This window comes from Oncorhynchus mykiss, chromosome 7 (genome assembly GCF_057628025.1).
Source record: "Oncorhynchus mykiss isolate SJ-2025 chromosome 7, ASM5762802v1, whole genome shotgun sequence".
In the NCBI taxonomy this organism is placed as follows: domain Eukaryota; kingdom Metazoa; phylum Chordata; class Actinopteri; order Salmoniformes; family Salmonidae; genus Oncorhynchus; species Oncorhynchus mykiss.
In genome coordinates this window covers 33,057,777-33,082,028 of record NC_143028.1, presented here as the reverse complement: position 1 = coordinate 33,082,028, position 24,252 = coordinate 33,057,777, and the positions used below count along the sequence as shown (strand labels likewise).

At 42.8% G+C, this 24,252-nt stretch overlaps 1 protein-coding gene across 2 annotated transcripts in view; it reads left to right on the top strand.

The window, feature by feature from the left end:
• The window catches only part of LOC110527716 (SRSF protein kinase 1), a 53,804-nt gene extending 29,556 nt beyond the window's left edge, over nucleotides 1-24,248 (top strand). For both annotated transcript variants that reach the window (XM_021609171.3, XM_021609173.3), the window contains 12 exons: nucleotides 222-330; nucleotides 6,696-6,871; nucleotides 9,719-9,825; nucleotides 10,086-10,251; nucleotides 15,958-15,983; nucleotides 16,193-16,400; nucleotides 16,749-17,129; nucleotides 17,592-17,692; nucleotides 18,127-18,234; nucleotides 19,301-19,370; nucleotides 19,540-19,632; nucleotides 21,285-24,248. In XM_021609171.3, the coding sequence (XP_021464846.3) occupies nucleotides 222-330; nucleotides 6,696-6,871; nucleotides 9,719-9,825; nucleotides 10,086-10,251; nucleotides 15,958-15,983; nucleotides 16,193-16,400; nucleotides 16,749-17,129; nucleotides 17,592-17,692; nucleotides 18,127-18,234; nucleotides 19,301-19,370; nucleotides 19,540-19,632; nucleotides 21,285-21,469 (1,730 nt within the window). In that variant the 3' untranslated portion in view covers nucleotides 21,470-24,248. The remainder of the gene's footprint in view (nucleotides 1-221; nucleotides 331-6,695; nucleotides 6,872-9,718; nucleotides 9,826-10,085; nucleotides 10,252-15,957; nucleotides 15,984-16,192; nucleotides 16,401-16,748; nucleotides 17,130-17,591; nucleotides 17,693-18,126; nucleotides 18,235-19,300; nucleotides 19,371-19,539; nucleotides 19,633-21,284) is intronic.
• Nucleotides 24,249-24,252: the final 4 nt, after the last annotated feature.

The following is a 24,252-nucleotide window of genomic DNA, read 5'->3' as shown; positions in this document are numbered from 1 at the left end:
TCAGTTGGCTTTTCATAGCCAATCATTCAGTTAGAGACAGCAGGTGCGAAAGCGAGAGAGTCGAAAACAGCAGGTCTGGGACAAGGTAGCACGTCCGATGAACAGGTCAGTGTTCCCAGTTGGTGAAATGTTTGCTTACTATTCTTGTGGGGACTTCTGGTTAAAGTTAAACACGTCCATACACAGTCACACACACCAACTACCATATGTTACTATTGCAGGAGGTTACCACCATGTGAAGATAGGAGACCTGTTCAATGGAAGATACCATGTGATCAGGAAGCTGGGCTGGGGACATTTCTCCACTGTATGGCTGGCCTGGGACATACAGTAAGTGCTGACGGTGTACAGTATCTATAATATCTGTCTAACATACAGTGGACCTTGGAATTACCTGGATTTCTGCATAAATTGAACATGAATTTTGATCCGAGCTTCATCTAAGTCACAACAATAGACGTCTGCTTAAACAAATAACACACAAACAATTAGTGTTTGTCTATGGAGATTGCATGGCTGTGTGCTCGATTTTATATACGTGTCAGCAACGGGTGTGGCTGAAATAGCAGAATCTAGTAATTTGAAGGGGTGTCCACATACTTTTGTGTATATACAGTTGAAGTCGAAAGTTTACCTACACTTTAGCCAAATACATTTACTCTGTTTTTCACAATTCCTGACATTTAATCCTCGTAAAAATTCCCTGTCTTAGGTCTTTTAGGATCACCACTTTATTTTAAGATAGTGAAATATCAGAATAATAGTAGAGAGTGATTTATTTCAGCTTTTATTTATTTCATCAGATTCCTAGTGGGTCAGAAGTTTACATACATACAATTAGTATTTGGTAGCATTGCCTTAAAATTGTTTAACTTCGGTCAAATGTTTCGGGTAGCCTTCCACAAGCTTCCCACAGTAAGTTGAGTGAATATTGGCCCATTCCTCCTGACAGCTGGTGTAACTGAGTCAGGTTTGTAGGCCTCCTTGCTTGCACACGCTTTTTCAGTTCTGTCCACAACTTTTCTATAGGATTGAGGTCAGAGCTTTGCGATGGCCACTCAAATTCCTTGACTTTGTTGTCCTTAAGCTCTTTTGCCATAACTTTGGAAGTATGCTTGGGGTCATTGTCCATTTGGAAGACTCATTTGTGACCAAACTTTAACTTCCTGACCGATGTCTTGAGATGTTGCTTCACTATATCCACACAAATGAAATGCACCAGTCCCTCCTGCAGCAAAGCACCCCCACAACATGATGCTCCCCCCTCCCTGCTTCACGGTTGGGATGGTGTTCTTCGGCTTGCAAGCCTCCCCCTTTTTCCTCCAAACATAACAACGGTCATTATGGCAGTTAACAGTTCTATTTTTTTTTTCATCAGACCACAGGACATTTCTCCAAAAAGCATGATCTTTGTCCCCATGTGCAGTTGCAAACCGTAGTCTGGCTTTTTTATGGTGGTTTTGGAGCAGTGGCTTCTTCCTTGCTGAGCGGGCTTTCAAGTTATGTCGATATGGGACTTGTTTCACGGTAGATATAGATCATTTTGTACCCGTTTCCTCCAGCATCTTCGCAAGGTCCTTTGCTGTTGTTCTGGGATTGATTTGCACTTTTCGCACCAAAGTACCTTTATCTCTAGGAGACACAACGCTTCTCCTTCCTGCGTGTTATGACGGCTGCGTGGTCCCATGGTGTTTATACTTGCGTACTATTGTTTGTACCGATGAATGTGGTACCTTCAGGTGTTTGGAAATTGCTCCCAAGAATGAACCAGACTTGTGGAGGTCTACAATTTCTGAGGTCTTGGCTGATTTCTTTAGATTTTTCCCATGATGTCAAGCAAAGAGGCACTGAGTTTGAAGGTAGTCCTTGAAATACATCCACAGGTATACCTCCAATAGGCTTATTGACATCATTTGAGTCAATCAGAAGCTTCTAAAGCCATGAGGTCATTTTCTGGGATTTTCCAAGCTGTTTAAAGGCACAGTCAACTTAGTGTCTGTAAACTTCTGGCCCACTGGAATTGTGATACAGTGAATTATAAGTGAAATAAGTGAAATCTGTAAACAATTGTTGGAAAAATGACGTGTATCATGCACAAAGTAGATGTCCTAACCGACTTGCCAAAACAATAGTTTAACAAGACATTTGTGGAGTGGTTGAAATACTAGTTTTAATGACTCCAACCTAAGTGATTTTAAACTTCCGACTTCAACTAAATAGTGTACCAGGACGAGAGAGTTTTCAGCACCGCGGCCCAACATTTCAAGGAGATGGGAGTGATCCTACACAACGGATTCTTTCCAGAAGTGAGTCCCAGGATGGTCAAATGTAGGAAGTAATTATATTAGGTGAAAAAAGAACGTACCTCCAAGAATATCCCCTTTGCACTGCTTCAACCTGCAACGATGAGAATCGTCCATGGTGGACAGAGAATTACTTGCTAAGGAGACACCAGTGATGTAAGCTCCCACTATCCATGTAAACAAGCTATTTGTTGTCACCAGAGCATGGACATATTCCTGACATTTTCATTAATGTCCTGAGTGAACAATATGGCTAAGATGGTAAATCGTACATCATCGAAAGTTAATGGACTGAATGGACCTGTTAAACGAAAATGAGTGCTTATGTACCTGAAAAAGATCAAGACCCATGTTTGCGTTTTTATACAAGAAAAACATCGAACAGGCAGACCATAAAACTTTAGCACGAATGGGTGGGACAGGTCTTTGCCTCTTCATTTAACACAACGACACTGGCAGTAGCTGCGTTGATCAATAAGAACGAAAACAGTTATTGATCCACTGGGACATTATGTAGTGGTCCATGGAAGAATGTGTACTGCGTCTTGAACCGTGCTAAATGTATATGCACCTAATAAAATTTTTATTCATAATTTCAGGGAACACATTTAGTCAGGGTCGACTTAAATTGTCTGGATCCGATGCTGGCTCCTCAACTAAATTAACCTCATCGACTGAGTTGGCCAAATGTACTTTATCATTTGTGACAGACTTAAATTTGAAAGACACATGGTTTTAGAGAATTTGCCATTACATCCAACTGGCCTCACAACTGCAGACTAGAGGTCGACCGATTTTATGATTTTTTTATAAATATATTATTTTTTAAATGTATTTGTAATAATGACAATTACAACAATACTGAATGAACGCTTATTTTAACTTAATATAATACATCAATCAAATCAATTTAGCCTCAAATATATAATGAAACATGTTAAATTTGGTTTAAATAATGCAAAATCAAAGTGTTGGAGAAGAAAGTAAAAGTGCAATATGTGCCATGTAAAAAAGCTAACTTTTAAGTTTCTTGCTCAGAACATGAGAACATATGAAGGCTGGTAGTTCCTTTTTAACATGAGTCTTCAATATTCCCAGGTAAGAAGTTTTAGGTTGAGGTTATTATTGGAATTATAGGACTATTTCTCTCTATACCATTTGTATTTCATATACTTTTGACTATTGGATGTTCTTATAGGCACTTTAGTATTGCCAGTGTAACAGTATAGCTTCCGTCCCTCTCCTCGCCCCTACCTGGGCTCGAACCAGGAACACATCGACAACAGCCACCCTCGAAGCATCGTTACCCATCTCTTCACAAAAGCCGCGGCCCTTGCAGAGCAAGGGGAACAACTACTCCAAGTCTCAGAGTGAGTGACGTTTGAAACGCTATTAGCGCGTACCCCGCTAACTAGCTAGCCATTTCCCATTCGTTACACCAGCCTAATCTCGGGAGTTGATAGGCTTGAAGTCATAAACAGCGCAATGCATTGCGAAGAGCTGCTGGCAAACGCACAAAAGTGCTGTTTGAATGAATGCTTACGAGCCTGCTGCTGCCTACCACCGCTCAGTCAGACTGCTCTATCAAATATCAAATCATAGACTTAATTATAACATAATAACACACAGAAATACGAGCCTTGGGTCATTAATATGGTCAAATCCGGAAACTATCATTTCGAAAATAAAACGTTTATTCTTTCAGTGAAATACGGAACCGTTCTGTATTTTATATAATGGATGGCATCCATAAGTCAAAATATTCCTGTTACATTGCACAACCTTCAATGTTATGTCATAATTACGTAACATTCTGGCAAATTAGTTTGCAATGAGCCAGGCGGCCCAAACTGTTGCATATACCCTGACTCTGCGTGCAATTAACGCAAGAGAAGTGACACAATTTCCGTAGTTTAATATTGCCTGCTAACATTAATTTCTTTTAACTAAATATGCAGGCTTAAAAATATATACTTACGTGTATTGATTTTAAGAAAGGCATTGATGTTTATGGTTAGGTACATTCATGCAACGATTATGCTTTTTTCGCAAATGCACTTTTTTTAAATCATCCCCCGTTTGGCGAAGTTGGCTGTCTTTGTTAGGAAGAAATAGTCTTCACAGTTCGCAACGAGCCAGGCTGCCCAAACTGCTGCTTATACTCTGACTCTGTTGCACAGAACGCAAGAGAAGTGACACAATTTCCCTAGTTAAAATAAATTTGTGTTAGCAGGCAATATTAACTAAATGTGCAATAATAACCACTCCAGACCAGGACCTCCACATCCAGCTTCTTCATCTTCGCAATCGTCTGAGACAAGCCACCACGACAGCTGATGAAACGGAGGAGTATTTCTGTCTGTAATAAAGCCCTTTTGTGGATAAAAACTTCTGATTGCTTGGCTCTCCAGTGGATGGGCCTATGCCCAGTCATATGAAATCCATAGATTAGTGTCTAATGAATTCATTTCAATTGACTGATTTCCTTTTATGAACTGTAACGCAGTATAATCGTAGAAATTGTTCTATGTTGTGTTTTATATTTTTGTGCTGTATTATTTTGGCTGGTGGGGAGGGTTGAATTACCTGTTTGTGGTACTTTTGCTGTAAATGTAAAAAATGAAATACTAAAAATATATTTAAGTGCCTTTGAACGTGGTATGGTAGTAGGTGCCATGCGCACCAGTTTGTGTGTGTCAAGAACTGCAAAGCTGCTGGGGTTTTCACGCTCAACAGTTTCCCATGTGTATCAAAAATGGTCCATCACCTAAAGGACATCCGGCCAACTTGACACAACTGTGGGAAGCATTGGAGTCAACATGGGCCAGCATCCCTGTGGAACGCTTTCGACAAAAGGGGTGCAACTCAATATTACAGACCTGCCAACATGCACATGTTTTGCATAAGACATTTTTAAAAAGTATGCAAGAAATGAGCCTCCCGGGTGGCGCAGTGGTCTAGGGCACTGTATCGCAGCACTAGCTGTGCCACCAGAGACTCTGGGTTCGCGCCCACGCACAATTGGCCTCGCGTCGTCCGGGTTAGGGAGGGTTTGGCCGGTAGCGCACCATGGCAGGCCGGGCACAGTGCGCGCTAACCAGGGTAGTGCACGGTGTTTCCTCCGACACTTTGGTGCGGCTGGCTTCCGGGTTGGAGGCGCACTGTATATGTGCGTGTTAAACAATTTAAATAAAAAATAAATCCACTGAGGAAATCTAACATCCCATTTCTCGAGCTGCAACACAGACATGTACTGAGTTTGTCAACAGACATGGAAATTAATACATCATTATTTGACGTAGCTACCCCGTGTCTGCCCCTCCTGTTTGTTATGATGCTGAGTTTGCCGACTGTCAGCTGTAAATACATGGACAAATCCCTTTTCGACTCCGTATGTTGGGGAAAGGTAAACACTAATTGTTTCAAACTAACGTTAGCGGGCTCTAAAGTTAGCGAAAGAAATTACATGCAAATACGAAAAATGACTGGTCGCATTTGTGCGAGAGACATTTAATTCTGCGTCCCATTAGTTGTATTTTCCACGTAACATTACGAGGATCGCTCAACCGGATAGACTGTAACGGTAATTATGATCCACGTCACAAAAGCGTTACAAATGTATAGTCCAAAATAAAAATGAACATATTGGCATTAAATGGAGTCGGGAGTTTAGAAGACTGCGTGAGGAAGAATGAATGAGTGTCCGGTATTAGCAATAGAGGCAATGCTTCAAAAAAGCCTTTGCACTAGATTTGAGATTTTATCAAATTCAAAACTCTGAAATGTGTGCGCTGCAAAGAAATCCAATGGGCACTTTTACATAGGCTGAAACACCAGACTATTCTAGCGAACAGTGTTCAGATGCCTTTTTGTGGTAGCCTTACTTAAGATTTGTGTAGCCAGTTTGCGGTCTGTCGACGCGATCATTTTTGTTTTTATGTTTTAAATGATTTTGCTTTTAGTGTTGATTTCGGAACCGTTTCTAAAAAGCCAATACTTGTGAGCCGGCCCTCGTGATTGGCCCTGTTTTGAGAGGCGACAAGCGTTCTTCTACTATAGAGACTAAACTTGGAATTCAGGTGCTAAGAAAAACATTATAGATAATTATCTCCATTCTACATGGAATGGAATAAACATACAATCTGTGCTAATTCCACCAAACATATATATATATTTTTTATATGTTCTGTACTTTTTATTTAGGTTTTGTAAATACCTTTTCAGAGGACTGAACTGAACCAGGTGCGAGCCATAATGTTTGTCAAAGCACGTGAATCTCCAATTTGCTGCATGCGTGTGGTACTCTAAAAAGTTGGACAGGGTTGTCAGGTCTGATAATTAGTATGGTGTTCCTAATGTTGGTACACTGTGTAAGTTGTCCTGTATTTCCAGGGGGAAGCGTTTTGTGGCCATGAAGGTGGTGAAGAGTGCAGAGCACTACACTGAGACGGCCCTGGATGAGATCAAGCTGCTGAGATCGGTGAGGAACACGGACCAGAACGACCCCAGCAGAGAGAAGGTGGTTCAGCTACTAGACGACTTCAAGATCTCTGGCATGAACGGAAGTCGTATCCTCAGTAACACAATGCTTTATCAACTTTTATACACCACATGCGTGTTCAACAAAGTATGAAAACAGACCAAGGTTATTATAGTTTTGTGTTTTTACGAGTTTTTCGGTTTTTATTTGAATTTCAGTTTTGTGACCTTGATTTACTTATCCAGTTTGATGAAAACATTTCTAAGTAGCCTATGGGAGGGGCGATTTATGTGTTGTAGGTTGTATTTCTGTTAGAATCAAATGTTTGGTCACGTCCTTCGTAAACATGGTATGGATGTACTGGGTCGTACTCACCACTCTATGGCGCCTTGCAGTCTTGTGCCTTGCAGTTGCTGTATGAAGCAGAGATGCAGCCAGCATGTGTGTGCGCATACGTCTCTTCACAGTCCGTGTTGTGCCGTAAGGTGTTTTATCTGTTTTTAAAATCTGATTTCACTGCTCGCTTGAGTTACTTGATGTGGAAGAGTTCCATGTAGTCATGGTGTCTATGTAGTACTGCACGTTTCTCAGTCTGTTCTGGACTATGACTGTGAAGAGATCCCTGGTTGTGTGTGTGTGTGTGTGTGTGTGTGTGTGTGTGTGTGTGTGTGTGTGTGTGTGTGTGTGTGTGTGTGTGTGTGTGTGTGTGTATAAACTCGGGGGGGGGGGCCCTTTTCAGGACCCTGTCTTTCAAAGATAATTAGTTAAAATGTAAATAACTTCACAGATCTTCATTGTAAAGGGTTTTAACACTTTTTCCTATGCTTGTTCGATGAACTATAAACAATTAATGAACATGCACCCGTGGAAAAGACATTAAGCCGATTTTTGTCAATTAGTTTGTGGATAACAATTAAGTACCTAACTGCCCTGCTACACTACGGCAATCGAGTGTCTTGCATTGCCATCAGCCATCGAGGGAATGCTTCCTTTTGAAAGGAATGCAAGCTACTATACTGCCCGTGTTGCGCTCGCGTCCACTGGCAGCATACAAGCTCAAGAATCGATGTGGTTCATTTGTCGGTGGCTGACGTGCATATTGATTCTGTCTTGTGAATTGAAATAATGAGAGTTTTTTTGGTTGCAAATGGCCTCGACTATACACCACTGGTTATTTTACTAAGATTTCTTAAGTCAAGAAGCTACTAGCTAGCAGAAACTCTAGTTAGCTACATTGACTATGTTTACAATGCACACACGTTGCTTTTGTAATCAGAGGATAATTTAGTACAACCACTAGCAACAATTTTAATGAGTACTTACGAAAAACAGGACCAACACTATTGTACTTGTGCGTAGTAGATTAATATGGTACAGTATAGGAAAATAGAATAAAGACCCCCTTCCCCTCTGCTCTCTTCTGCTGTCAAAACTACACACTCTGTAGCAGTTCAAATATCACATTGACCCAACGCTGATGGCATAGCAACGCGATGCATATAGCGAGTGTTACTGTGGTTTTCAATTAGAATGATCTAAAATAAACAAAAATTGCTTCTTGCAAAGTGCATTTTCTCAAGCAATAATTTTTGTCTGAGTGTATGGAAGTGGTCTGAGTGGGAAGGGGAACAATGAAAATGCGCTGTTATTGGCAGAGATGTTTGGAACTCTGTTATTGGTCAATTAACTAATTTACCACATGGTGATGTCACCATGGAAGGCCAAAACTCCATCCCACCAAAACAGGCTGAAATTTCAAGTGGTCTTTCAAACAGCTCTTACATTAAAATGGCATTATCATAGTTTTCACAATTTCACAGTATTATTCCAACCTCAAATCAAATTTTATTTGTCACATACGCCGATTACAACAGGTGTGGACCTTACACTTACTTGCCCTTTAACCAACAATGCAGTTCAAGAAATGAAAATATTTGCTAAATTAACAGGGGGAAAAGGCTGTATACAGGGGGTACCGGTACCGAGTCAATGTGCCGGGGTACAGGTTAGTTGAGGTAATTTGTACATGCAAATATGGGTTAAGTGACTATACATAGATAATTAACAGCGAGTAGCAGCAGTCTATAAAATATGTGGAAACCTGCTGAAATAGCCGAATCCGCTAATTTGAATTGGTGTCCACATACCTTTCAAATCAAATCAAATCATCATACCTTTGTGTATATGTGTGTGTGTGTGTGTGTGTGACTGCACTGGTGCTCGATGCTCCCACAGCAATTCAACGTTGATCGTTAGTGATAATAATGCACAAGCTAGGCCAATTTGAAACATCACTATCTCCTCTCAGCATTTACCTGCCAGATACGGAAGCTTGAAGAAAAAAAAATGAAAAAAAGCTTAGGTCCCATTTGATTTTTTTGCTGAAAGTTTACATAATAATATATTTTTTTAGTTTCAGTTGTAGTTTACTATAATAACCCTGAAACAGACAGTCAAAGGACACAGGCATATTCCATCTACTCAGTACTCCCTAAGATCAGTGCATTAGTAATAGTCAATATTATGAGCCTTAAAATCTTTATTGCCCAAGTCCTGGTACTATCTATCAGTGGTTCAGAGATGTTGCACTGATGTTTGGCCGGTGTTGTACAGCTGTTGGCAGCACAATACACTCCAGCTAGATGACACGCACAGAGCCACAGATGTAGTGACAGTTTGTCTGTCTGTCCCAGCAATGCTTACATCCTAGTCACAGCTGGGTGTCTGGGCAACGTGTCCAGACTTCCTCCGTCCCAGCATGCCCGGCTTCTGGAAGAGGTCGTAATGATTTCTGGGTTCGTTGGCCCACTTTCATCATGGTTCTTGGCAGAACCTTAGGTGTTCACATTTTTTTATATTGGGTAGGTGTATGCCAAATGCATAGGCGTGAATGACGTGTGTGTGTTTTTGAGTCCTTGACCCAGTTCCCCATCAGATGTCTGTATGGTGTTTGAGGTACTGGGTCATCACCTGCTGAAGTGGATCATCAAGTCTAACTACCAGGGCCTTCCTCTGCCCTGTGTCAAAAGCATCATTCGACAGGTAAAACAACACCTTATTCCTCACACAACATTGGATGTGTTCCAGGTTGGGTGCATTATCTTTAGCAAAAACAAACATTCTACATAACTTTCACGTCGAAACAGTAATTCATTTTTAAAACATAAAAAAATGGAGAGGGTTGAAAATTCCAGACACTATCCCAAAAGTTTCCCTGATTCTTGGAATCCTCCAACCGGAATTCTCCTTAATGTTGAAACCCTATGCAGCAGTGGTCTTACTGATGCTCTACCCTCCTATAGGTTCTCCAGGGGCTGGACTACCTCCACTCAAAGTGTAAGATCATCCACACGGACATCAAGCCAGAGAACATCTTGTTGACTGTTAACGAGCCCTACATTAGGAATATGGCTGCTGAAGCTACGGAGTGGCAGAGGACAGGAGCTCCACCCCCCTCTGGATCTGCAGGTACAGACACACCACAAAGAAGTAGACACATATATACATCCTACGATAGGAAGATGGCTGATGAGGTTACAGAGTGACAGAGGACAGCAGTGCCAGCCTCCTCCGTATCCACAGATGACTGACACTTCTCTCAACCAATTGGCACACTGAATTAACATAGTGAACAGTTTAGGAAGGTTTTATCAACAAGAACATAACGTTACCATCAGGGCTCATAAGTTATACGTTATATTCTTTAAGAATCAGTGTGTATACGGTTCATTCGGAATGTATTCAGACCCCTTCCATTACAGCCTTATTCTAAAATAAAATGTATTGTTTATTTCCTCATCAATCTACACATGATACCCCATAATGACAAAGCAAAAACAGGTTTTGGATTTATTTGTATGTATTAAAAATAAGCAGATACCTTATTTACATAAGCATTCTGCAGCTGAAAAACATCCCCACAGTATGATGCTGCCAACACCATGCTTCACTGTAGGGATGGTACCAGGTTTCCTCCAGATGTGTCGCTTGGCATTCAGGCCAAAGAGTTTGATCTTGGTTTTATCAGACCAGAGAATCTTGTTTCCTTTTGGCAAACTCCAAGCGGGCTGTCATGTGCCTTTTACTAAGGAGTGGCTTCCATCTGGCCAATCTACCATAAAAGCCTGATTGGTGGAGTACTGAAACGATGGTTGCCCATCTGGAAGGTTCTCCCATCTCCACAGTGGAACTTGAGCTCTGTCAGAGTGACCATTGGGTTCTTGGTCACCTCTCTGACCAAGGCCCTTCTCCCCCGATTGCTCAGTTTGGCCGGGTGCCCAGCTCTAGAAAGAGTCTTGGTGGTTCCAAACTTCTTCCATTTAGGAATGATGGAGGCCACTGTGTTCTTGAGTACCTTCAATGCTGCAGACATTCTTTGGTACCCTTCCCCAGATCTGTGCCTCGACACAATCCTGTCTCGGAGCTCTATGGACAATTCCTTCGACCTCATTGCTTGGTTTTTGCTCTGATGTGCACTGTCAACTGTGTGACCTTATATAGACAGGTGTGTGCCTTACCAAATCATGTCCAATCAATTGAATTTAGAAGAAAAAGAAACGCACAGCTATTTAGGCGAGGTGCTGGCTAGCGGAGTAGAAAACAATCAATTGAATTTACCACAGGTGGACTCCAAGTTGTAGAAACATCTAAAAGGATTACCAATTGAAGTTGGATGCACCTGAGCTCTATTTCGGGTCTCATAGCAAAGGGTCTGAGTACTTATGTAAATAAGTTATGTTTTTTTAATCTAAAATACATTTGTAAAAATTCTAAAAACCTGTTTTCACTTTGTCATTATGGTGTATTGTGTGTAGATTGCTGTGGGGGAAAAAACAATATTTAATCCATTTTAGAATAAGGCTGTAATGTAACACAATGTGGAAAAAGTCAAGGGGTCTGAATACTTTCCGAATGCACTGTATATCGGGAGTTGTACCTGTTCACACACACGAGTCTGCACTCTCCTTGGCTAGAATGGTCCCACTAGATCTTGACTCCTCCCAACTGCCTTCTAGTCTGAGTACCAGTCTCTTTAGCTAACATTCCACTGCAAAAGACTGGCCTTTTGCCAATCTCAACATTCAATATGCGCTGGATTTACAATGGAGTTGCTGACATGTGGATCCTCAATTGTATAACAAAGTATAACAAATACTATAACAAATGTATAACTAAGTCAAAAACAAACATTAACACTATATACAAAAGTATGTACCCCTTCAAATTAGTGGATTCGGCTATTTCAGCCACACCCACTGTTGACAGGTGTATAATATCAAGCACACAGCCATGCGATCTCCATAGACAAACATTGGCATTAGAATGGCCTAACTGAAGAGCTCAGTGACTTTCAACCTGAGCTCAACACATCGAACACCACTGGGATCAATTGGAACACCGACTGCGAGCCAGGCCTAATTGTCCAACATCAGTACCCGACCTCAATAATGTTCTTGTGGCTGAATGGAAGGAAGTCCCCGCAGGAATATTCCAATATCTAGTGGAAAGTTTCCCAGAAGATTGGAGGCTGTTATAGCAGCAATGGTGGCACCAATTCAATATTAATGCCCATGGGAGAGCACTAGTAAGACAGTGACTCAGCCCACATAATAGGGTCTGAGGCAGAGAATCCTAGTGGATAGGGGAGCTGGCCAGGCAGCGACAGCATTGGTGGTTCTTCACTCCAGTGCCTTGCTGTTCACCTTCGCACCCCTGGGCGATAGTAATGGCGCTAGAGGGGATGGCTGCCCTTTTATGTGCTCTTAACCAACCGTGCTATTTTGTTTTGTTTTTTTTGTTGCATTTCTTGTAACTTATTTTGTACATAATATTGCTGCTAATGTCTCTTAAGACCCGAAAACAGCTTCTGGACATCAGAACAGCGATTACTCACCTTGAACTGGATGAAGACTTTTTCTGTAATGAGTGTAATGAGAGGGATTTACTCCAGACACCCGACGAGTCCCTCATCCCCTTCATTCGCAGGAGAAAGACGGAGATATCGTGAAGGAGATCAAGGTGCCTTGTAAGGATCCGTCGACGAGTGGCTATTCTGCCTTTGTACGTTGGCCAATAGTACCGATGGCAATCACTGGATAATAAAGTGGACGAACTACAAGCACGTATATCCTACCAATGGGACAATAAATGCTGTAATATCTTATGTTTCATCGAGTCGTGGCTGAACGACGACATGAATAACGTACAGCTGGCCCTCTGGTAAGACAAGGGGTGTCGGTCTATGTGTATCTGTAAACAACTGGTGCACGATATCTAATGATGTCTCAAGGTTTTGCTCGCCTGAGGTAGAGTATCTCATGACAAGCTGTAGACCACACTATCTACCAAGAGAGTTTATATTCTTCATAGCTGTCTATTTACCACCACAACCCCGATGCTGGCACTAACACCACACTCAGTGAGCTGTATACAGTATTAAGCAAACAGGAAAACGCTCATCCAGAGGCAGTGCTCCTAGTGGCTGGGGACTTTAATGCAGGCAAGCTTAAATCTGTTTTACCTAATTTCTACCTGCATGTTAAATGTGTGACCAGAGGGAAACAAACTCTAGACCACCTTTACTCCACACACAGAGACGTGTACAAAGCTCTCCCTCGCCCTCCATTTGGCAAATCTGATGACAATTCTATCCTGATTCCTGCTTACAAACAAAAACTAAAGCAGGAAGCACCAGTGACGTGGTCAGATGAAGCAGATGCTAAGCTACATGACTGTTTTGCCTGCACAGACTGGAATATGTTCCGAGATTCTTCCGATGGCATTGAGGAGTACATCAATAAGTGCATCGATGACGTCGTCCCCACAGTGACTGTAAGTACATACCCCAACCAGAAACCATGGATTACATGCAGCATCTGCACTGAGCTAAAGGGAAGAGCTGCCGCTTTCAAGGAGCGCGACTTTCGGTAGCGTATAATAACTCCTGCTATGCCCTCCAACGAACCATCAAACAGGCAAAGCATCAATACAGGACTAAGATCGAATCGTAATACACCGGCTCCGATGCTCATCAGATGTGGCAGAGCTTGCAAACCATTACAAACTACAAAGGGAAGCACAGCCAAGAGCTGCTCAGTGACTCGAGCATACCAGACAAGCTAAATTACTTCTATGCTCGCTTCGAGGCTAGCAACACTGAAGCATGCATGAGCTTAAGCTGTTCCGGATGACTGTGTGATCACGCTCTCCGCAGCCGATGTGAGTAAGACCTTTTAAGAAAGTCAACAATCAGAAGGCCTCCGAGCCAGACGGTTTACCAGGACGTGTACTCCGAGCATACACTGACGAACTTCACTGACATTTTCAACCTTTCCCTGTCTGAGTCTGAATTACAAACATGTTTCAAGCAGACCACCATAGTCCCTGTGCCCAAGAACACTAAGGTAACCTGCCTAAATGACTACCGACCCGTAGCACTCACATCTATAGCCATGAAGTGCTTTGAAAGGTTGGTCATGGCACATCAACACCATTATCCCAGAAAAACTAGACCCACTCCAATTTGCATACCACCCCAACAGATCCACAGATGATGCCATCTCTATTGCACCCCACATTGCCCTTTCCCACCTGGATAAAAGGAACACCTATGTGAGAATGTGTTTATTGACTACTGCTCAACGTTCAACACCATAGTGCCCTCAAAGCAGGGGACTAAACACCTCGGGACTAAACACCTCCCTCTGCAACTGGATCCTGGACTTCCTGACAGGCCACCCCCAGGTGGTAAAGGTAGGTAACAACACATCCAACACGGGGGCCCCTCAGGGGTGCGTGCTCAATCCCCTCCTGTACTCCCTGTTCAGTCATGACTGCACGGCCAGGCACGACTCCAACAACATTAAGTATGCCGAAGACACAACAGTGTTAGGCCTGTTCACCGACAACGATGAGACAGCCTATAGGGAGGAGGTCAGAGACCTGACCGTGTGGTGCCAGGACAACAACCTCTCCTTCAATGTGATCAAGACAAAGGAGATGATTGTGGACTACAGGAAAAGCAGGACCGAGCACTCCCCTGTTCTCATTGACAGGGCTGTGGTGGAGCAGGTTGAGAGCTTCCAAGTTCCTTGGAGTCGACATCCCCAAAAAACTAACATGGTCCAAGCACACCAAGACAGTCAGGAAGAGGGCATGACAAAACCTATTCCCCCTCAGGAGGCTGAAAAGATTTGGCATGGTCCTCAGATCCTCAGATTTCTACAGCTGCACCATTGAGTTGCATCACTGCTTGGTATGGCAACTGCTTGGCCTCTAACCGCAAGGCACCACAGAGGGTAGTGTGTACGGACCAGTACGTCACTGGGGCCAAGCTTCCTGTCATCCAGGACCTCTATACCCAGGCAGTGTCAGAGGAAGGCCCTAAAAATTGTCAAGGACTCCAGCCACCCTAGTCATAGACTGTTCTCTCTGCTACCGCACGGCAAGCAGTACCGGAGCGCCAAGTCTAGGTCCATAAGGCTTCTAAACAGCTTCTACCCCCAAGCCATAAGATTCCTGAACCTCTAATCAAATGGCTACCCAGTCTATTTTTATTGCCCCTCCCCCCCTCTTTGATGCTGCTGCTGCTCTGTTATCTATGTATAGTCACCTTAATAATTCTACCCACATGTACATCTTACCTCGACTAAATGGTGCCCCCGCACATTGATGTACCGGTAACCCCCTGTATATAGCCTCGCAATTGTTATTTTACTGCTGCTCTTTAATTATTTGTTACTTTTATTTCGGTAGATTATTTGAACTGCACTGTTGGTTAAGGGCCTGTAAGTAAGCATTTCACTGTAAGGTCTACCTGTTGTATTCGGCGCATGTGACAAAACATTTGATTTGTGCCAGACAACACTCAATTGTAGGACCTACTGAAAAGACAAGTCTTCAGTAAAGACTGAAAGGTTGAGCCAGAGTCTGCGTCTCTCACATGGATACAATGGTCTGCCGACCATTCCATAAAAATGTATATCTATAGGAGAAAGCCCTGCCTCCGGCTGTTTGCTTAGAAATTCTAGGGACAATACAATACAGACAGACACCATGCTACTGGTACTGTATGCTAATTACTGAGGCAGATTTGACATAATCCTATGCTGGTTTAGTCATTATCTAGCTGAGGATATGACAGTCGAATGTTCTCTTTCTCTTCTTTCTGCCTAGTGAGCACAGCCCCTGCGCCCAAACCAGTAAGTCTCTGTTTTTATGCGTTATTTATAAAAGCATGATGTTTTTATTGAGTGTGGTTGCTGCTACCAGGTAATGCATGGGAGTGGGTGTCTCTCTGTTCACACCTATCAATGGAAAAGCAGTTCTACAAATTGTATAGTAGTCTAAGGCTTGAACTCTCTTCCCTTCACTCCTCCCTTCACCCCCCTCTCCTTACCCCTCCCCTCAGACGGTGAAGATGTCAAAGAACAAGAAGAAGAAGATGAAGAAGAAACAGCGGAAGCAGGCAGAGATGTTAGAGAAGAGGATTCAGGAGATGGAGGGAGCGCCGGAGGGAGGAGAGGAGGAGGGGGAAGAGGAGACTGAAGGGGTAACCACAGACGCTCCCCCGCCCACCTCCGACACGCTACAGGACATTGCTAATGGTGTCACAGCAGGTAAACACCATGGTTTTACAGAACACATTTAATCCATATTAAAATGATCCTGTGTTAAATTATCGACCACCATTAGATTCTGTTCCTGTTCACCTTTTTAAAAGAAACTGAAAGGCAAAACACGTGTTTGGGGAGTTCAATTGGAGGCGCAGAATCGCTCCTCTTGATTACATAGGAAGTAGTGTTATGGCATGCAAGGTGATTTGTAGAACAGTGATTTTGGCAGCCCGGCTGCCATGTAGTGGATTTCAAACAATATTTGGACCAAATGTCATTGGACCAGGGTTGCTGATCAGTGGTGTGTTTGCATATGGTTATGTGACTGACTGTCCTATCACTGTCCCCTAGACCCAGCTCCAGATAAAACGGAGGAGGAGAGCAGGATGGAGGTGAACTGCAATGGCCACGCCCTCTCGGAGAGCCATGAGGTACAGAGGACCAGCGAAGAAGAAGAGGAGGACCAACAGAACGCCAACAAACTTGACGCCGTAGCCCCCAACAACGCCAGTATACAGGGACGGGACTCGCCGGCCAACGCAGTTTACCGAGAATGCAACGGCAGAGTGCCCGGCGACTCCGGAACACACGATAAAGAAGGGAGAGGAAAGGAGGGCAAGACGGAGGAGTGTAAACGACCAGAGAAGGATGAGGAAGAGAGAAAAGACGAGGAGATGGAAACTGATGTGGTGCCTGGAAGAGAGGATGAAGAGGAGGAGGGCGAGAGGAACGGTTAGTGGAGGGGGAGAGGTGGCACTTTGCTGCACACCTCATCAGGAGGGGAAACCTAAAATAATATTTGGATAGAATAAAGATCACAGAGTTCAGACATGTCTCTTTGAAATGTAGATTCAAGTATCATTTCAGCTCTATTCCTCACATTTCTGGTTGCAATGTTCTGAACGGTTCACCTCACTGAAGACACTCGCGTTGATGGCGTGAGTGTTATTTGTAAGTGTCAATAGCTGTAATGTCTCTCTTTCTCTACTCTCTGTCATCTTTCTGAGGGCTCCTTATAATATCACCACCTCAGTACTTCTCTTTCAATCTTTTCCATCGTATTTTCCAGTTGACTCGGCAGAACTGACTTTTTCCGGATGGTGCGGCATCACACAACGCTCACATTGTAGATAAATATTGTTTTGTTCCTCTCCTTTTTCTCTCTCCACTTTCTACCCTCTTCTCTCTTTTTAGATAAAATAGCAGCAGGCAGTCTGTTGGTCAACCCTCTGGAACCTCTCAATGCAGACAAGATCCAGATCAAAATTGCTGACCTGGGGAATGCCTGCTGGGTGGTGAGTATAGTACAGCCATTTTTTTTATTTTTGGGAAAAAAATTGGGGCCCAAATCATCCTTCATTGCTCGTTAGCTTGATCGTTAATCAGGGCCGGATGTTGTGGAAGACCCACTTCTCATCCCGTCGACTCGAAATGACCAGATTATTAAATAAATATATTAGTCTATATTAGTCTATATTAGATACTGCTGCGCTGTCGGAACTAGAAGCACAAGCATTTCGCTACACTCGCAATAACCTCTGCTAACCATGTGATGTGACCAATAAAATTTGATTTGACTTAAAAGGCGTACACCAATACGAGTCATGTCAGATCAGTGATGCCTTCTCTTTCTCTCTCCATCTATCCCACTCTCTTTCTCCCTCTCTATTTCTTTCTCTCTTTCTCTACCCCCTCCTCTATCCCTCTCTCTCCATCCTCTCCTCCTCAGCACAAGCACTTTACAGACGACATTCAAACTCGTCAGTACCGTTCTCTGGAGGTGCTGATGGGAGCCGGCTACGGGACGCCTGCTGATATCTGGAGCACTGCCGCAATGGTGGGTAGCGATAGGATAGAGAACACTCACACACACACACACACGCACACACCCCGACACACACTCCTCACGCTTGTCAGATCGACCCAAAACATGGCCTTGCCTGTCTGCCTCCGTGTTCCTGTCAGTAGGAAGGAACGTCTCTGCCCTTACCAACTACCACAGGTCACGTCTGGCTGTATGTTGACTTGGTCATGTAAAGAAAAATGTGGGTTACATCTCACAAGTACAACCACATTTAATAAATAGTTTAGTTTCCCAAGGAGGTCCCGCAAGAATGTGAAACAATTTAGTCAATGTATAACTAGCCTCAGAAAATCTTGAGCTAACTAGCCCAGCAGACAGTGCTCTGATATGTTTTTGTATTAAGCTGCGGGGCTTACTAGTCATCAGTCTATCCCCTGTCTGGTACAACTCTGCATTTTACCCTTTTCACACATACCAACAAACCGGTGTGCTCATTCTACAGTGGACTCTGGAGCGTACCCTCAAACCGGTGGGATTAGAAAACTTATTTGGAACGTCCAGTTTCGATTGATGCAACAGTCAGCGTTTGGGCTGCTCACGCTGTCCTTACTGTGTTCTGTAAGGGACCACTGTAGAATGAGCACACCCGTTTGTTGGTAGGTGTGAAAAGGTTCAAATGCAGAGTCCTTACTGTGTTCTGTGAAACCAAATTGAGATGGTTTGGGATGAGTTGGACCGCAGCGTGAAGGAAAGGCAGCCAATAAGTGCTCAGCATATGTGGGAACTCCTTCAAGGCTGTTGGAAAATAAATCCAGGTGACTACCTCATGAAGCTGGTTGAGATAATGCCAAGAGTGTGCAAAGCTGTCATCAAGGCAAAGGGTGGCTACATTCAAGAATCTCAAATATAAAATATAAATTGATTTAACACTTTTTCTTTGGTTACTACATGATTCCATGTGTGTTGTTTCACAGTTTCGATGTCTTCGCTATTATTCTACAATGTAGAAAAGAGTAATAAAAAAAAAAATGAAAGCCATTGAATGAGTAGTTGTGTCCAAACAGTTATCTAGTGCTGTGTATGTGACCGTCCCTTCTAGGCTTTTGAGCTGGCTACAGGAGACTACCTGTTTGAGCCTCACTCTGGGGAGGACTACTCTAGAGATGAAGGTGTGTTCCCCTCCCTGTAAGGCCTTTTTATAGTATCTACAATATTTTAGACCTGAAGACGCACTCACTCACATCCTGTTGTGTAGATCCGTGTCTGAGGATTCTGCAGACCTTCATCGCAAATGATGATTGGCACCGTCTAATTTGTTTGTCGTCCTCTCTTGTGTAGATCACATAGCTTTGATCATTGAGTTGTTGGGTAAAGTTCCTAAGAAGCTGATCCTGGCCGGAAAATACTCCAAGGAGTTCTTCACCAAGAAAGGTAAGGAAACGCCACACTAGAGTGTTGTACAACAAACCAGGATCAATAAGTTAGCCAGCAAACTTTTTTTTAGAAGGGTATGCTTGAAATGGAAATGGTCAAATTAACTCAACAAACAAAAACATATCGGAGTTTAGCTTTGTTAATGAAAGACAAAATCAATAGTTATTTCTAGTTGTTTATCAAAGTTAGCTGGATAACGCATTGATTCAGCTTTGTAGTTTATCCCTCTGCTGTGTGTGTGTTTTCATAGTTATCAGTGTGTGTGTGTCATAGCAGGTTTAACCTTTTCACACGTACCAACAAACGGGTGTGATCATTCTACAGTGTTCCCTGCAGCGTACGCTCAAACCGGTGTGATTAGAACGCTTATTTAGAACATCCAGTTGCTATTGACGCAACAATCAGCATTTGAGCTGGCCGCACTGTTTTCTCAAAAACAAAGTCCTTACAAAATGATGTCAAGTTTTCTTTTTGGATGCAATGTTCAGGCATTCACAGGAGTAGAGACATCATACACAATCATCCAAATCGGGAAATATGGGCTACATTAGTCCTAGCGCTAACTGACGTAATACAGCGGTCATATTTCGATAACTCTCGGCTGTCAGAAAACACTATGAATTAGCTAATGACTATTTATATTTCATCATGGGGGAGCTGATCATTGATCTAAATATTTGAGTAAAACGCTTTCTAGAAATCGAATGTAATCCGAAGACGGGTAGTTTGTGCGCTCCGCCATGTTTTTTTTTCTTCACGTCAACCAAAGATGATAAGAGGAGACAAGATGAGTTTGGTCCGTTTGCAGTAGGCGTGTTAAAGGGGGTGTGTCGTGTACGATCATTCACTTCCAGAATTTTAACCTCCTCATTATAACATCTTTGGTCTGACAGACGTTAACGTGACACCCAGAATGCATTGTATAATGTCAACAAACATGGCGCCACACATAGCTGGCAAATAGTTTAGCATTAGCTCATTCAAATCAGTACACGGTGTCCATTATGCAATATGCAATAATCGGAATGCATTATCTTTCACCAGTACTTGAAAACGCAAATAAAACTGTAAATACATTGTTTCATACATACATGCTACAGTTGAAACGCCAACATGATATACAGAAAATAAGGCAATTACTTTGATAGGAACGCACGCATGTCCAAAGTCTGAATGTGCCAATTCGTGCAAGACTGTGCAAATGTCTGCATTGATCTGCGGAAACATTGGTGAAGTGCTTGGGCTCTCCTCGAAGAGAGCAGTTTGTCCGGCTCAGTAAAGCCTCAAACATAAATTGTCCACAATGCTGAAATGGGCTACTTCTATGTGAAGTAATGAGGAGGCGGAACACACCTAAATTCAGACTGCTAGAGAATCATTTGAAATTGACAAGTTCAAACGGTCTTGTTTAACTGTTAAATGTTGCGTAATAATCCCATTTTGGAACAGTGAGTGCATTCTGACATTGTCTGCATAAAACAAAACACGCTGGGGGCGACCATTAGAGAGATATGTGTTACTCACGTGTGAAAAGGTTCAAGTTGAGCCTTGTCTAAAAGTGCTGGTGTGTTTAGTTTAGTTTTTTTCACATGTAAACTAAACTGTCTTGGGAATGTGTGTGTAGTTAACTTTCTCTCCCCCCCCCCTAGGTGACCTGAGGCACATTACCAAGCTGAAGCCATGGGGTCTGTTGGAGGTGCTGGTGGAGAAGTATGAGTGGTCTAAAGAGGAGGCAGCTACCTTCGCTAGCTTCCTTTTCCCAATGTTGGACCTGGTACCAGAGAAGAGAGCTACGGCTGCAGAGTGCCTCCGACACGCATGGATCGCCCCCTAGAGGAGCCACAGCGCTACTACAGTCAACAAGCAGCTCATACAGGACACACATGCATACATACATGAACATATGTACATACCCACACACACACACACACAAACATGCATACGTACTCACAAGCATTCACACACACACATATAGATACACACTAAGAGGAAGCCGTTGCCAGCACCATGCCTGCATTGCCTCCCTAGTGGCTCAACACACGCACAAACCATGCTAGACTGGCTACTGAAGCCCTACTGGTGGCCTTCATAGAAAACACTGGTTCCAGATAAATAAACACAAGGAAGCCCGATCCAGCAGCACTATATCTATTTATGTCTCTCTATTTTACTTTGTTTCTTTTTGGTACTGACTGGATATGACTTGAGTATCTGATCTCTTTTTCTTTATTTACTCTTGTTTTTCTCTGTGCCAATGATGACACCTCTAACAAGTTTCATTCAGAGTTTCTCTTTTGTTTTTGTTCCTTTAACAGATGTGCATGTTCAGAGTTAAGATCAAACCTCACAGACCTCCACTGGACAATTTCCAGACCAATCCAATCATATCTACAGAACACCCACTGTACCACTATACTAGCACATCCGAATGGTTGTTATTTTATATACAGTGTTGATAGAGGTTAGTTTGAGTCTTTTCCTTCAATAGCAAAGCATATTTACAATGTGTGTAGGATTGTGGGGAAGAGTAGCTACCTAGAAAGTAATCGAAGGATTCTCCATGAAGTATTCCTGAACTGGAATTGACTGAATGCAATGGAACTTGTTCTGTTTCTCTTCTATGACATCATCCCTGTCCTATCCTTCCTTGTCTCATTCCAAGCAGCCGTTTTGGAATGGCACTTACCACAGTGTGGAGATGGTACCATCATACTCTGTCCCGCGTTTCATTTACTACCTTCTGTTACCTGCATTGATCCACAGACCATGACTAGACCAATGCTACTGAATAGCCATGTTTCAAACTAGCCAGCAGATTCTGACCTTACCGTTACGTTTGTTTACACTAAGCTGGGGTCGGAACGCAATCATGGTTAGATTTTGACACCGTGGAGCCGGCGCACTGTCGAAAACGTTCCTCAATGCAGCGATGGGATGTGCCACTGTACCCCAAATTGTACTTCAATTCAAACTGCCCTTTTCCTTCTCATCCAAGCTAGCAGTAGGCACAGCAGCCATTATGGAATGGCACATCGCGTTGAACAACAGAGGCTGATTGGCTGACACTGCCATTCCAAAATGGTGGTGGTGGCTATTGCTCGCTAGCATGAGGATGAAAGGGCATTTTTCTAGTAAAACTAGCAGTATTTCAATCTTCTTGATGTATCAGTTTGGATATAGGTAAACTTTTCAGTACAGTGTTATATCCAAGGATGTATATCAAACCTGGATTGCTGATGCTATGTATTGGCCAATGAGTGGCTTTGAAGCAACCGGTCGACCATATTGGCACTCCCTAGAAGAGGCAGTCCTTCATAGGACTTAATGGAATTCCACAGTATTTCAATTAAATTAAAGGACAAAATGACCTGTTTTTAAATATTTTTGTAGTGGGGACAGTAACAATTTAAAAGTATGCATTAAGGTGTCTAACAGAATAAACTTGGTAAAAACAGACGTCAATGTAGACATTAATAAATGCATTTGTACAGCTTCCCAAACATTTTTTTACAATGGTGGAGTGCCAAGATGACGACGTGTTGGCTTCAAAACAGTGACCCTGTAAGTCATCTAGTGTGTGTGTGTATATAAATCATTGGGCACATCCCATCCCTGCATTGAGAAGTTTTCCAGCCCATATCTCGCTGCGGCTCTGTGGTGTATTAATCTAACCATGATTGTGTTCTGACCCCAGTGCAGCTCAGTGTAAACAAGCGTAACATAGGGTCAGAATCTGCTGGCTAGTTTCATACCTCTCCTGTGGTGTTTAAGGTTCTAGATAAGGTTTGCCTCTGAGAAAATACTGTTTTTTTTTTTTGCTAGATGGTGTGATACAAGAGCGTAAGAATTTTCCCGTTTCAGAAACATTATCAGAATTCTGTATTCGATTCCAGAGCAGATTTACCAAAAAAAAATTACTCATTCTTTATATAGTTGGAACAGGGTGCCATTTTAGGCACAACCCATATCTGAACCCCTATCTTGTACATATCTGTACCAAAGAGTTGGCCTTGTCTCTCTGAACTTGTGTTTGGAGCTTCTGTTTGAACTGTGTATATTATGAAGGAGCGGAAGCTCTGCCTGTGTCCCAAATGGCACCCTATTACGTATTTTGTGCCCTATTTATGACTAGAGCCCATTTAGGCTCTGGTCAAAAGTAATGCACTATATAGGGAATCGGATGCCTTTTGGAATACACACTCTGCTAAGGTGCAAATGTTTGAATGAGTCGTTATGAGGTCGATTGATGCCTTGAGACGCATTTGCTAGTTTTTTTTGCTGCATTTTTAAAGCTTATTTTCATACTGACGTTGCCCCTCTTGCAGTGTAGGACTGTTTTAAATGCATCAAAGAGAGAGAAATGTATAATCGTGGATTGTAATAAAGAATGATGACACTGTTATAATGCTTTGAAGGGTGCCCTCCCCCCTGGTTGCTCTTTTTCTACAAGCCCCTCTCCTCCCGCCCTCGTTCTCAATGCGCTCTTCCCCTGACCTCTCATTGCCTTTCTTCCTCATCTGCCTCCCCCTCTCCTGACCTCCCTCTCTGCATTTAATTGTTCACTGCTAAACTAAGCATTTTCTGTAGTTGAATAAACATTTAGATTTTGAAAATGGC